The sequence below is a fragment of the Babylonia areolata genome, chromosome 21 (assembly GCF_041734735.1).
Source record: "Babylonia areolata isolate BAREFJ2019XMU chromosome 21, ASM4173473v1, whole genome shotgun sequence".
In the NCBI taxonomy this organism is placed as follows: Eukaryota; Metazoa; Mollusca; class Gastropoda; order Neogastropoda; family Buccinidae; genus Babylonia; species Babylonia areolata.
Window position 1 is genome coordinate 45840549 of NC_134896.1, and position 15000 is coordinate 45855548.

Here is a 15000-nt window from a genome sequence, read left to right on the forward strand (position 1 = left end):
CTTTCCCCACCCCTCCTGCATCCCCACCACCCCCACCCTTCCCACCCCCAGCCCAACCTGTGAGCCGGTTACCTGTGTGAAGTGAAGCGTGACGATGGCGTGGCTGCGACTGCTGTGCTCGTGCATGTGTGTGGCTGCTGTGGTTCTGGTCAACAGTACATCTGACTGTACACATCACACCATCCCTCCACAATGCATCAGTCAATAGACAGACACAGTTTATGCCATACAGACTACATTAATAAATCGACACAAAGACAGTTTATAGATTGCAGTCTACGTAAATAGAGAGAGAGAAGGACAAACAGTTTATATCATACAGATTACATTACTAAATAAACAAAAAACGTTTGTAAAATGCAGAAACACGGAGTTGATATCATACAGACTGGATGAATCAATAAACAGATACAGAAACAGACACGATATTTCACAGAGACTACAATAATAGATAGACACGGAGACAGACAATCCAAATCATATTTGACAATGAAACAGATGTAAAAAATTGTATAAAAGAATGATATTTAATATCCAGGGTGATTAGATATCCAGTTCTTCCAATTAATCCAGTACAAATAAATCAATGCAAACGGAACACCATCAAAGCCTTGACCTTCATGGCAGGTTATGTACGAGTTTATAGAAATGGTTTATTGTTTCTTTCATTATCTACTCTTTTGATGCCTCTGATAAAGTTAAGGTCTCATCTGGATGTGTTCCATCATTCTTTTCTTTTTTTAAATGACAAAGTTAAAAATAAACACATCCAATAACTGAATGATTTTGACCTTTGGTGAAGGTCATGTGGCAACCCAGATTTTTGTTCAGCACTGGTCGTTATTGACCTGCACGTCAGAACTGTCCGAAATGCGGTGGCCGAGAAGTATGTAGCTACAGAACAGTGTAAACTTGTGGCCTAAATTGATTTTTTTTTTTTTTTTTTTTTTTCAAAATTAATATTTTCTGAAAATTACGTATTACGCTTCAGCGGAAAACTGCTGTTCCCGCATGCACGCACTCACAAATAAGAAGAAGAAGAAATAACTAATATATAAACGGAAAGGAATGAAGAATGAAGAAAATGAAAGAGAGAAGGAAGAGATGAGGGTGGTACCTGTTCTGGTTTCCTCTGTCCAGCAGTGTCTGAACCTGATGGTAGTCCTTCACCTGGTGACGAGACAGGTCTGAAAACAACGAGGGCTGTTGGCTTCTGTGCGCTATCCACGGCCAGCGACACAAAGACAGCTCTCAACTCTTAGCTTTTTAACTCTTAACTCAAAACCAACTTCTCAAGGAATTTGGATTTTAAGCATGGTCTGTTCCTGCAGTGTGTTCTTGCTAATCAGCGAGAAAAAGAGGCGGGGGGGGGGGGGGGAGGAAAGAGAGAGAAGTGAACTGAATGAGGGGGGAGGAATGACCAAGGACATGCTTTTCTTACATCTGGCCCTCTGGGCAAGGCAGTCAAACAAACAAGCAACAACAAAAAAGGAGAGGGAGAAAGAAAGAGACAGACAGAGAGAGACAGAGAGAGCGGGACGGAGTCAACACAACTTACACGATACTTTGTTCTGATGGCGAGATCATTGTGAGGCACTCACATTTATGATCATCATGTGTATTGGAGTTGAGGGGGACAAAACAAAAGAAACAGAAAGACATCCACACACTGAAACACCAGAAGAAAATTGCGGGGTGAGAAACTCGGTGATTCTGCGATGTCTGCCGCTTTGTGTCATTGTTCTGATGCCTTCAGTGAATCCTCACAACCTTCTTTCTGTACATCCATCCTTCATTCCGTCCTTCTTTCCTTCTTCTTTTCCTCCTTTCTTTCTTTCTTCCTTCCTTCCTCCTTTGTTTCTTTCATTCAGCCTTTCTTCGTTTTTCCCCTTTCAGTCTTCCTTCCTTCCTTCCTTCTTTCTTTCATCCTTTCATTCTTTTCTCTCTTCAATCCTTTCCTCCCTCCATTCCTTCCTTCCTCCCCTCCTTCTTTCATTCATTTATTCTTTCTACATTCCTTCCTTTCTCCTTTTCTTTCTTTTTTCTGTCTCCCTTCTTTTCTTCCTTTTTTCCATCCTTCCTTCCTTCCGTCCTTCCTTCCTTCCTCCCTTCTCTCTTTCTTTCTCTCCTCACGAAGACCGCCAGCCCGCCAGACGCCCTACCTTCCACATAGGGCCCCTCTTTGGGGTGTTCCCGCACCCTCAGGGTGAAGCGCTGTGGCTGGGAGGACGAGTTCAGCAGGTCACGGACACGCTCGTTGTATATCTCCATGTAGCTGTTCACACACACACACACACACACACACACACACACACACACACACACACACACACACACACACACACACGTGTTTGAAATTCATACTCATAACCTCCCCACTTCTCCACACTCAGCCTCTTTTTCCCCCCACCTACCCCAACACCACCACCCCCATGCCATCTCCCTTCACACACACACACACACACACACACACACACACACACACACACACACACACACACTTTTTATTTAAAAAAACTTTTTTTACTTTAATATTTGCTGGGCAATATTTGCTGTCATGTCATCTGTCAAAGTCACGGCAACTGTCAATGTCATATCATCTGTGACCTGTCTAAGCGGAAGTCATGTCACCTGTATAAATCATGTCGCCTATCAGTCATGTCACTTGTCAAAATCCAATCACCTGGCAAAGTGATGCTGCTGTTCAAAGTCATGTCACGTGACTCTGTAAAGCGCCAATATTTTGGTCTCGGACTGAAGATAGGCGCTGTAAAAGAATCAGTTATAACAACAATAACAATAACAACAACAGCAACAGGAATAACAATATAACAACCACAGCAATAACAACAACAACAACAACAAGCCCAACACCACAGGCACAGCACTGACCTGATCTGCACCCTGAAGGTGCTGTTCTCCTCCTGACATTCGTCCACATAGCCGAACAGCCCCTGCAACCACACCTCTCCTCACTGCAACGTTTCCTTTATTCATCTATAGTCTGTTCATCCAAGATGAAGACATTAGACTGAAAATAGATTATATTATCATTATTACTGATATTATTATTACCTCTATCATCATGATCATTGTTTTTATTAATTTTTACTTAGAAATCATCATTTCCGAAAATCAATGGCAGGGGAAGGATCATTCAACTGAAAAGGTGGCAACTGAGGTGGAGGGGAGGGGACTGAAGAAGGAAGAGAGAGAGAACAGAATGTGGAAAAGATAGAGTACAAAATGTTAAATGGAGAGGGTGAGTGTCAGTTAATGGGGGGGAAAAAACATAATATTGTAAGGATGTGTGAGAGGGGGGTGGGGGGGGTGGGGGGCGGGGGAAGCGGGATTAGGACAGAAAATTAATCAATAATGAAATATTGTATGCACTGCTTCTGTAGATTATCATTTGAAAGGAGGAGGATGTTGGGACCCACAATAAACAACCAGCTGGACTATTCAACACATAACTTGCTAACTTTGATAAAGAACATTTTGAAATACATAACTTTTTTCAAAAAAAAACAGTTAACATCTGAAACTGGTAACACGCGTTCAATAATTCCTGGCTGGAGGCAAAATAGGTTTCATTTCTAACAGCGGGTTAAAACGTGCTCTACCGTTAAACGTACCCTTGCAAATGCATTTAATATTTTCACAATATTTGTATATGGGGCATTCAGTAATAACCTAAGTGTCATGCTCGTAACAGCCCTGTCAGTTCTTCCAGCATTTAATAAGGCAGAAGTGTTAACTTCAAAAGACAGAAAGGAATTTAGTATAGTATATTTCTTTCAACAATACTGCACATTTCGGATGATGATAAACGACAAGGAAGTTCACTGGCATTTAAAGTGTTTTTTCCTGCACCTTACTGCAGCCACCGCCATCATGTTGGTCACACTGACCATCACCACACACTGACCATCACCACACACTGACCATCACCACACACTGACCATCACACACTGACCATCACCACACACTGACCATCACCACACACTGACCATCACACACTGACCATCACCACACACTGACCATCACCACACACTGACCATCATCATGGTGACGATCAAAGTGGATGATGTGGCTGGTGTGCTTCAAACGTGTTGGCTGTATTGGCTTTGTGTTTTTTAACAGCGCAGTATATATACTTCGATGTGATAAATGGTAGTAAGACAGCTTTTCTTCCGGCATTTGGAAAAAAATGAAGACATTCTCCTGATGATGATGAGTGAATTTTGCTTTGTGATGGAAAATAGTGGTGTATAATCATCTGTTTATCTTGGTAACATCTGTGCTACATTACTCTGACAAGTCCATCGGGTCCTGTGGGATATTTGCCGGTAGTTATGATGTTGTGATTGATTGTTGGTGGGAAAACCGACACTTGCTAAACGTTTCCTTTTCAATGGGAGGAGGGCATATACAACAATAGACGGAAGAACCCATACATTCTATTTTATTTTCTTGAGACTGCAAATCGTGCTGTGTTGTTTTACTCTTTTGTCACAGCAGATATCTCTGTGTGAAATTCTAGCTGCTCTCCCCGAGGAAAGCGCGTCGCTACAGGACAGCAACATTTGTTCTATCAAAGTGGGTTTTCCTACAGAATTTTGCATGGGACAACCCTTTTCTTGCCATGGGTTCTTATGCGTGCACTGAGTGCATACTGAACACGGGACCCCAGTTTATCGTCTCATCAAAATGACAAACGTCCAGACCACCACCCTAGGTCCAGTGGAGGGGCAAGATTAGGATTTGATCCAATGCTCTCAGATTCCCTTGCTTCCTAGACGGACGCTTTACCACTCGGCCACCACTCCACCTTTTTGGAAAAAAAAGTTCATGGGGAAGGGAAAATCACTTTTATCAGGTGCTGTTTGTTATATGACCCTGATCCCCACTGGTGTATTTAATGCTAAGGTCTGTGGGTGTGGAGGAGAGCGGTAATTTGTCTTCATTGCTGACTTACTGACCTTTGTTGTTTGTTGTCTGTGAAATCGTCCTGGGTGAAACAACTTTGTCATATGTTTAAAGGAAGTGGGGAACGAGAAAGGAGAGAGGAACGGACATTTCGGGAGCACAAACCTTCATATTTTCATTGACTGATTAACGGACGGACGGGAGGATTTCAAGAGGCGAGTTGTTTCACCTGACGCGGACAAGGACAATTTGAATCACGAATCCAAAACATGACAGCTTCCACTGGTTATATATCCACACTTTCCTCCTTTTTATCACTGCAGCTAGTGGAGAGACAGACAGAGAAAGACACTCAAACAGACAGAGACAGAGAGAGACAGAGATATGAAGGCAGAGACAGAAACAGTTTATGCGTTCCCGTGAGTGAGTGTTTCTCACACACGGTCATCTAACGCACCAACAATGACTCCACACCAAAAGACAGCACCCAGTTCAAAAAATGAGTTTCTGATCATGTTCGTCTGTAGTTTTATCTGCTGGCTGGAAAGAGATAGAGGAATGTCCGGCAATGGATCACTGGGCCACTCAGCACTCAGTCACACTGAGCCTGGACTTTGAGAGACACTTTGCACAACTTCATTTTAACTCGCTCCCATGTTTGATCTGTTTGATCCACAGTTGATAGCGACTGATGTCTTTTCAATCCAGCGCTGTTTTCGGGATAAGACAAATGCTTTGGTTGATGTGTGTGTGTGTGAATAGAATACTTTTATGGTAATAAAACCTTAAAGTTTATAAGACACAATGAAACATAAACATGAGCATATTAAGAAGAGAAACATTCATGAACAAATTTCGTCAGCCTTGGCTGTATTTCTGTTAGAAGGATCAGTTCACTAGGCTTTGCATTTGGACGACATATATCGATTAGGAATCTGTGTCTGTAAGTATTGTACTTTACACAATTGTCTAAAAGGTGAATCTCATCTTCTAAACTGTTACAAGTATCACACAGTCTTTGTTCTTTCGGTGTATTTTTATATCTTCCCTGTTCGATTTGTAAGTCATGGGCGCTGATTCGTAACATGGTCAGTGCTTTCCTGTGTTGTGTATTTGCTGTATTCTTTAAATACGGTTCAATTTTATAATTTGTCACAGCGTTCTTGTAAAATGCTAATTTAGATGAACTGTCATGTTTCTGTTTCCAAAATTTTATATATTCATTTTCAAGCTTCTTGGATACAGCATGCTTTAATCTTTTAACACTAAAAGTGAACTTATTTTTCCAAACATGATCTAATCCAGTGCTAGTTAATATATTTCTTATGAAAAGTAGCCACTGAACATTTTCATTTGTTGACGATACATGCAGTTATATGTTGTGTATACAAGTGAATTTTGAGAAAGCTCTAATATATGTATCCAATAGCCAATAACTTGTGTGTGTGTGTGTGTGTGTGTGTGTGTGTGTGTGTGTGTGTGTGTTCTGAAAGAAGTCTGGAATACAAAGCAAAATTTATGCAAAATTGAAAACTAAAAGATTTGGATCACTTAGGAGTGGGGGTGGGGATAGGTATCATTCGCGCTTTTTCGACAAATTGAGATGGGGGCAGGTATTCGTAGGGGGCAAATGAATTAGATCTTGACATATGTTTTTTCAAACGATTTTCTAGAAGAAAAAATCAGTCAGAAACATGCGCCATCGACATGTAGAATACCTTAATTCACGATCCTAACATTTCTAGCTCTCCTAAAACACACATTTCTAGGAGACAAAGGACATTTCCAGGAGACAAAGGACATTTCCAGGAGACAAAGGACATTTCCAGGAGACAAAGGATATTTCCAGGAGACAAAGGACATTTCCAGGAGACAAAGGATATTTCCAGGAGACAAAGGACATTTCCAGGAGACATGGGACATTCCAAAGAGACAAAGGACACAGCGCAAAGCCCCTCAAGGACCAAGCACTTTGAATGGCGATGAAACACGCGCTATGTGAATGGAGTCTTTATTGATTTCTTGGGAATGTCTCTCCACATTTATATCCAAACAAGCACAAAACCTCTCTCTCTCTCTCTCTCTCTCTCTCTCTCTCTCTCTGTCTTATCAATTGTTCTCAAATGATTTATAACCCATCCCTGATCCGCGCCCCTCTGTTCTCTTTGACACTGTCGTGTTAAGGTTAAAGGTTAAAGGTCCCATGGCATTTTACGACCACCGAGGCAGTGAACTGATATCCACTGTTCTTGGCCACCTGACAGGAAGGTGGGGCCCAGTCCTCCCCTCCACCTTTACAACCTTCCCCCACTGAGGTCCCATCTGGACAGAGCCAGGAAAATGGGAGGACCGTGCCTTTCCCAAGGACACAACGCAATGCTGAACCGGGCTGATCACTGGATCACAAGTCAACACCTAACCCAGTGTACCACGGCGACACCTTCGGGCGTGTGGTCCTGATAAGTGAAATCATTCGTTCGGGTTCTCTCTCTCTCTCTCTCTCTCTCTCTCTCTCTCTCTCTCTCTCTCTCTCTCTCTCTCTCTCTCTCTCTCTCTCTTCTCCCGCTCTCTCTCCCTCCCTCCCCCCTCCCCTTTCTCCCTTTCATTTGTTTACTGGATATCTATATACTCCACACCCTCGCAAACTCGCAACGACAAAAAAAATCACGACTGGTACGGGTGCGGGTATATGTTGGAAAGGTGTCAACACACCCGACGTTGTTGGCACCCACGCTGAACGCTTGGCATTGTGGACTGAGTCATAGAACAGCCCAGTGTAATCGGGTCCCGGGGGAGCGGCTGAAAAAGGTGTTTTCTGTTGCTTGTGTTGCACCACAGTGCTTGAGCATTAGTCATTCTGTGTGAGTGTTATGGTGATAACTGATTCCTTCCTGATGGTAGCGGTGGGGGAAGTTGCTGCGGCAGCTACAGTAACAGTCATCCTCGTTATCAGAATGTATTATCACTGGCGTTGTTCACTTATTTTGCTGCTGTTCATATTACTGACGGTTTTTCTTTAAATATTTCCATTTAAAAAAAAAATATATATATATATATATATATATATGTGTGTGTGTGTGTGTGTGTGTGTGTGTGTGTGTGTGTGTGTGTTGCATATATAATACGCATATGTATGTGTGTGTTTATGTATATATGTGTGTGTGTGTGTGTGTGTGTGTGTGTGTGTGCGTGTGTGTGTGCATGCATGTGGGTGTGTATGGTTGTGTGTATGTATATCTGATTATATGTATTTTTACATGCATTTGTGATGTATGTTGGTATGGAGGTTTTGTTCTGGGGCGCTTTGACTGATTTGTTTTAAGTCTGGCCCACTTCCCCACCGGCCACCCCACTTCCCCACTGCCCCTTCACTCCAACTCCCCCCACCCCCCTTAACTGCGATAGGAGCCTTAGGAGCGATGATGGTGTGTGCAGGGAGGGGGTGGCAGTGTGTGGAGTGTGAGTTGAATTCTATGATTGTTTTGCATGCAGCATGTTTTTTACCTTCCCAGTTTTACCTGACTTTTTACTCACTGGTTGCTATTTAACCAGCATGTGAAGCTTTCACTTCTGAGCCTTTGCCTGAAGAAGCTGTTTTTACAGCGAAAGTTTGCTGCTTCTTAAGAACACAAGTTTTAAGACATGAAGAGCCTACTGTTGTTCATATTTTTATATTTTACCGGTCTTCGTATTTACCTCAGTGCTTTCTATGTATTTGTCTCACACACACACACACACACACACACACACACACACACACACACACACGTATGTGTGTGTGTGTGCGAAACAATATGACACAGACACGCATACACACAAGCACTCTTACTCTCTATCATTACATTTCGGATTGTTTGTTCTGCTTAAGAGATTATTTTCCTCCCCAGCCAAGCAGACATAACCATTGTTTTGCAGTGCCCCAACCTTCTCACACTGGCTTTCAGAAACGACCCTTTCTTTTCCAAAGGTCGATAAATCCTACAGGGTGTGAACACAACCCCTGAAGACAGAGTGTGTATTTAATCCTGCATGCAATCACTGGCATTTAACCAACACTATCACGGAGCTCTACCACTCTAGTGTTGGAAGCTTTCGACTATTATGGGATGTGTGCAGTAAGTCCTCGTGATAAACATGTGCCAGTGAGGAGGCGTATGGCTGTCCGAAATGAATGTTGTCCTTATGTGCGTGTAGATATGACGTTCTCAGTTTAAATCAATTACTTATCTTTGAGCATGTTGTGAATGACTTTCGTATTTCTTTGTCAGCGACAACCGTGGTTCAGTCGGTCTATTTGTGTCCAGGTTTTGGAGGAAAGAACCAGTCAATAATCAGCTTGTGTGGTGTTTTTGATTGACTTAATAAACAATAAACATTCAAACATACTTTTCAATACACACATCTTGTCAATCGGTATTAATGAGCTTTTTTGAGGTTTTTTGTTTTTGTTTTTGTTTTCGTTTTTTTGGTTTGTTTTGTTTAGTTTGTTGTTGTTGTTTTGGTGGTTTGTTTTGTTTTGTTTTGTTTTTTTTTTGTTTTTTGTTTTTTGGTGTTTTTTTGGGCGGGTTGTTTGTTGTTGGGTTTTGTTGGGGTTTTTTGACTGACAATGTCAGATCAACACCCAAAGAAGAACAATATCAAGCTAGGACACACGCACATCAAAACCTAACACGGTCAGCCTGTCCTTGTCTTGTCTTGTCTTGTCTTGTCTTGTCTTGTCCTTGACAGAAAGCATGACGAGTAGTAAAGACCAAATTTGAGCGGTTTAACTTCAGTGACACGTTTACTACGTTTATGTGAACTGACTGACGTCTTGCCTTTCCTTTAACACCAATACGTGTGTTAGAGACTAACAGTCCTCTCTCTCTCTCTCTCTCTCTCTCTCTCTCTCTCTCTCTCTCTGCGTGTCTCTTTCTTTCTCTCTGTCTCTCTATCAAAATACACCTCTTCGTCTTTGATTGAGTGTCGGGTGTAAATAAAACGCTGTTGTTATCTGTCCTCCTATCTGTCTGTCTATATATACTATGTAGGAGCAAACAAATCTAAGTTGATGCGGGGTTTTTTTTCATAGCGTTTCATGTATGACTATATATATATATATATATATATAGAGAGAGAGAGAGAGAGAGAGAGAGAGAGAGAGAGATATTTTTAAATCATAATTCATCGTTTCCAGCAGAGCGCACTCATGGAAATATTCTCTCTCTCTCTCTCTCTCACTCTCTCACTCATTCACTCACTCTCTCTCTCTCACTCACTCACTCACTCTCTCTCTCACTCTCTCTGTCTCTCTATCTATCTCTATCTATCTCTCTCTCTGTCTCTCTCTCTCTCTATCTCTATCTATCTCTCTCTCTGTGTCTCTCTCTCTCTATCTCTATCTATCTATCTCTATCTCTCTGTCTATCTCTATCTCTATCTATCTATCTATCTCTGTCTCTCTCTCTCTATCTCTATCTATCTCTATCTATCTATCTCTCTATTTCTATCTATCTATCTATCTATCTCTCTCTATCTATCTATCTATCTATCTATCTATATATATATATCTCTCTCTCTCTTTCTCTCTCTCACTCACTCACTCTTTCGCACGAGGCCAGGTTTGGGTCTGCCCCAGTACGGACTTTCAGACCATCCAATTGTCGCGGCGTCGGATTATTCGTGCTGATGGGCTGTTCCCGTGTGTGCCTGTGCAAGTGTGTATGCGTACATGTATGTGCGTGTGTATGAGTGTGTGTGTGTGTGTGTGTGTGTGTGTGTGTGTGTGTGTGTGTCTGTGTGTCTGTGTGTGTGTCTGTGTGCGTGATAGAGAGAGACAGAGACAGAAAGAGAGATGGACAAAGACAACGTACAGACAGACACAGCTATAAACAAGGCCAAAGAGACTGATGGTGAGAAAGAGAGACAGACAGACAGAGGCAGTATAGTCAATAAGGAAAGGCACAAAATGAACGACGTGGAAAAGACGAGAAATGAAATCCAACAAGAACCAAAGAGGAGAGACACGCTGTGGAGAGGCCAGGAAAGAGAGGACCCACAAGACAGGACCTTGACCCGGTGGATGACAAAGACCACGTCAGAAAGGACTCCGGGCCACTCACCTCACATATCCTGGGCGTCAGCCCCACCTCTCCCTGAAACACGAGTCATAATATTAAATTATAATAATAATAATAATAATGAATTACGATAATAATAAAATAAATCCTTTAACACAAACTTCAAACAAGTATCATAACACAACACATGAAACTGACTTGCTCACTCACTCACTCTCTCTCCTCTCTTTCCCTATGTATATCACACACACACACACACACACACACACACACACACACACACACACACACACACACACACACACACAGTGAGAGAACCAAATGTACCAATCCTGTTAACAGATAGTTCTTCAGAGAGGACGTCAAAGATGCTGTGGAATGAAGCGTCCAATATTAAAGGAAGTGTTATTCCAGACCCTGAAAGGAAAGAGTACGTTGACCGAATGATGTTGCTCTACAGATGGAATAGAAAGAATACCATTATCAGTAGAAGATCAGATATTTCGAGATGGCTTGTATTAACGAAGAATATAAGAGAGATATTCAGTGCCACGGACTGCCAGATGACAAGCTGATTGAAGAGAGTTGTACGAAATCCTGGTCTGAATGGGAATCCAAAGCAGTGATTTCAGAAAAGGTGTGGTATGTTCACATTTGCCTTGCAAATAACATATCATACAGAAATCAAAACCCCTTGCAACAATAATACGTCAAACAGAAATCAAAACCCCTTGCAAATAGTATGTCAAACAAAAATCAAATGCAAACAATAACATATCAAACAGAAATGAAAATACCTTGCAAACAATACTATAGAAGTTTAGCAAAACCATAATGGTGATTGAAAAAAAAAAAAGAATATTCAACAATGTCATAATCAATAGACTGTAATGCGATATTTGTTTTCTTTTAGGGAGGGGAGTATAACGGATAAATTCCTCTTCCGTCTTTTGTTTAATCAATGTGAGCTTTAAAAGACGAACAAAGCAAAGTACAGCTCTCTGTCTCCCCCCCCACCCCCACCACCCCCCTCTCTCTCTCTCTCTCTCTCTCGCTCTCTCTCTCTCAAGTGACAATTTCCAAACACATTAAATGACAGTCTATGACATCGAACAACAGAAAGAGACAGACAGTTGACGGGAAAGAGAGACAATCACGTGAGAGAGAATGCAGGTTGAAGAGAGGGCTGGTCACTGACCGGGTGGCCCATCATGGTGAAGGTTTTCCCTGTTCCAGTCTGACCGTAGGCGAACAGACAGGCGTTGTACCCGTCACAGGCTGCCTGCAGGACCTCTGTACCCAAATCTTGGTACACCTGCACCCAGACAAAAAACACACGGTACAGCAGCACGAATCATTTGACAGCCAAACACATCACAGGGACTGCTGTCCAATATCAGATGAATGTCATGAAGAGATGTACAGCAGCTCTCTTTATTTCTCTGTCGCCGTTCTCATCAAATATCAACGTAAATCAAACGAATAAGTCAGTCAATCAATTTTCATGTCCTCGTATAAAAGTTATAGATATAATATTGTCTTTGGGCGACCATGAAGCACGAGGTAGTACGATAGTTAAAAAACGATGTTTTTACATACAAAAAATTGTAAATGTTTTGCACATTCAAAGCTTGCAGTGTTGAAATATAGTTGTCAAAAACAGCATACAGGGACCCATTCATGATCATGGCATGTCCCTTTCCCAACAAGAAAGAAACAAAGGAAATGTTTTTCAAAGAAGGAATGGAAATGAAAAAAAAATAGATAAATAAGGAAGTAGGAAATTAACCCGTCCTCCACACTGGGGAGACCAAATCCAACTGGGGAGACCAAATCCAACTGGGGAGACCAAATCCACCAAATCCAACTGGGGAGACCAAATCCAACTGGGGAGATCAAATCCACCAAATCCAACTGGGGAGACCAAATCCAACTGGAGAGACCAAATCCAACTGGAGAGACCAAATCCAACTGGGGAGACCAAATCCACCAAATCCAACTGGGGAGACCAAATCCAACTGGAGAGACCAAATCCAACTGGGGAGACCAAATCCACCAAATCCAACTGGGGAGACCAAATCCAACTGGGGAGATCAGTTCTGATTATTTGAAGTTTACCTCCCGAGGTCATTCCAGGCCAGTCTACACAGACCCCAGATCCGGGCTAACTAGATCTGACCCCGGGTAAAAACCAGCCGGATCAAGAACAGGCTGCAACAGACCTCTTCGTGCTGATAAACGTTATATCTATATCGCTTTTTCATGTGGTTGTTACAGGTGTTTTGTTGTTATTCTCCAAGCTGGCTAAACCTTCTTTTTTCCTTTACTGCGGCACTTGTATAACTATTTGACTCTTTGGACGATTGTGCAAACCAGATTCGCGTTTGTTCTTATAGGCAGGAAACTCATGAATGTACTGATTCCAATTCTCTAAGCGATCGTTCAAGTCAGTGATCATTTAGAGTGTAGGGTGGGGTGAAGGCTTTTTTTCTTTCTTTCTTTTGCCACTTTGGGAATCTTAACTCTCAGAAGAGTCCGTAACGGTCAGACAATGACTCTGGATGTCCAGGGAACAAAGAAGACAGGACAGGGCAGGAAATGTATGGACTGCATGTTATGTCCCTAACACAACCACTGGCCTTAACGAAAAGTGATTTTGACTGACATGTACATTTTGGGGCTCAATTCAAACATCTGTTGGAAATGGCTTCTCGTCGTGCTGTTTCCTTTTAAGGACGGGTTGTCAGTACATGACAAACGAAATCTCTCACTCATCAGGTGTGTGAATGCAGGTGAATCCATAACTTCCTACAGCACACAGGAGGGGCACTTTCCGGGATTTAGGCAAGGTATGTTTGTCAACAGATTGCCACTTGCCCAGCAGTAAAACGGGCTGCCCGGTCAGGTAAATGGTCCCATTCAGAAAGACCAACAGTGACGGAGGAAACAGGCCATTATCTCTTGATTGCAGGAACGGTGCTTAGTGCCCCCTCTCTGGGAGAAAGTCCTTCTGCAGTACACGACATTTTCTGACACACTGCGGCAACTACCAACACGCTTCCTCTCGCTTTCTTGGCACACATCAGCAAATTGTATGTGTGAGTGTGAGTGTGTGTGTGTGTGTGTGTGTGTGTGTGTGTGTGACAGAGAGACAGAGACAGAGAGACAGAGACAGAGAGAGTTTGAGTTGACTCCTCTCTCTTCCCCTCCCCACCCAACAGGCTCACAGCAGACAGCCAACAACCACTTCAGTCCACATCATCTGTTGGTGCCAACAGAGCTTCCAGTGTTGTGAGCCAAAGTGATGTTTGTTTTCCCTCAACACTGACACACTTCTCTGCGCCTTGAAAAGCCAAATGAGCAAGGTGACACGACTTTTTTTTTCGGCCAGTCGATTAACGTGGCCTGTTTGCCGGCAAACACTTGTACCCCAGTCTGAGAACACACCCAGCATGCCCTCCCTCCCCACCGCCGGTCCTGGCTCAGCTGTACGTTGTGCATGTGGTCATAAGGAAAAGGAAAAACGAGTAGAAGAAAAAAGGTATAAGCGAAACCGAGGCAAAAGAAAGAAGTGATTTCAAAAACAAAGGAAGGAAAGAATGGGGGGGGGGGGAGAAAGGAAGGAAGAGAGAAAAAAGGCAGAAAAAAGAAATGAAGAAAGAGGGAAAGCACTTTCCGTTCTTTGGAGACACATTGAAACGCATCTTTCAAGATTCAAACTTGATCATTATCCCATATTAGAGAGACAGACAGACACAGAGACAGAGACAGAGCAACCCAAACCGCGCATTGTTTATTGTGTCTGTGTGTAGGTTTTCCTGCATACCCTGAATGAGGTGATGAAGCTTCAGGCCCACGGTCCAACAGACACAACGGTGCAGAGACAGAGAATGGGTGTGTACACACAGGTGCAGAGACAGAGAATGTGTGTGTACACACAGGTGCAGAGACAGAGAATGGGTGTGTACACAACGGTGCAGAGACAGAGAATGGGTGTGTACACAACGGTGCA

General features: G+C 42.6%; 1 protein-coding gene across 3 annotated transcripts in view; it reads right to left on the reverse strand.

Moving 5' to 3' along the window:
- Positions 1 to 15000, reverse strand: part of LOC143296707 (uncharacterized) — a 133489-nt gene that overhangs the window by 94496 nt on the left and 23993 nt on the right. For all 3 annotated transcript variants that reach the window (XR_013057155.1, XM_076608756.1, XM_076608755.1), the window contains exons 4-9: positions 12187 to 12303; positions 11031 to 11063; positions 2893 to 2954; positions 2163 to 2275; positions 1118 to 1187; positions 73 to 145 (exon numbers count right to left, since the gene is read on the reverse strand). Coding sequence is in view for 2 of the 3 variants with exons in the window: in XM_076608756.1 (XP_076464871.1) it covers positions 73 to 145; positions 1118 to 1187; positions 2163 to 2275; positions 2893 to 2954; positions 11031 to 11063; positions 12187 to 12303 (468 nt within the window). In the remaining variant the exon portion in view is untranslated. The remainder of the gene's footprint in view (positions 1 to 72; positions 146 to 1117; positions 1188 to 2162; positions 2276 to 2892; positions 2955 to 11030; positions 11064 to 12186; positions 12304 to 15000) is intronic.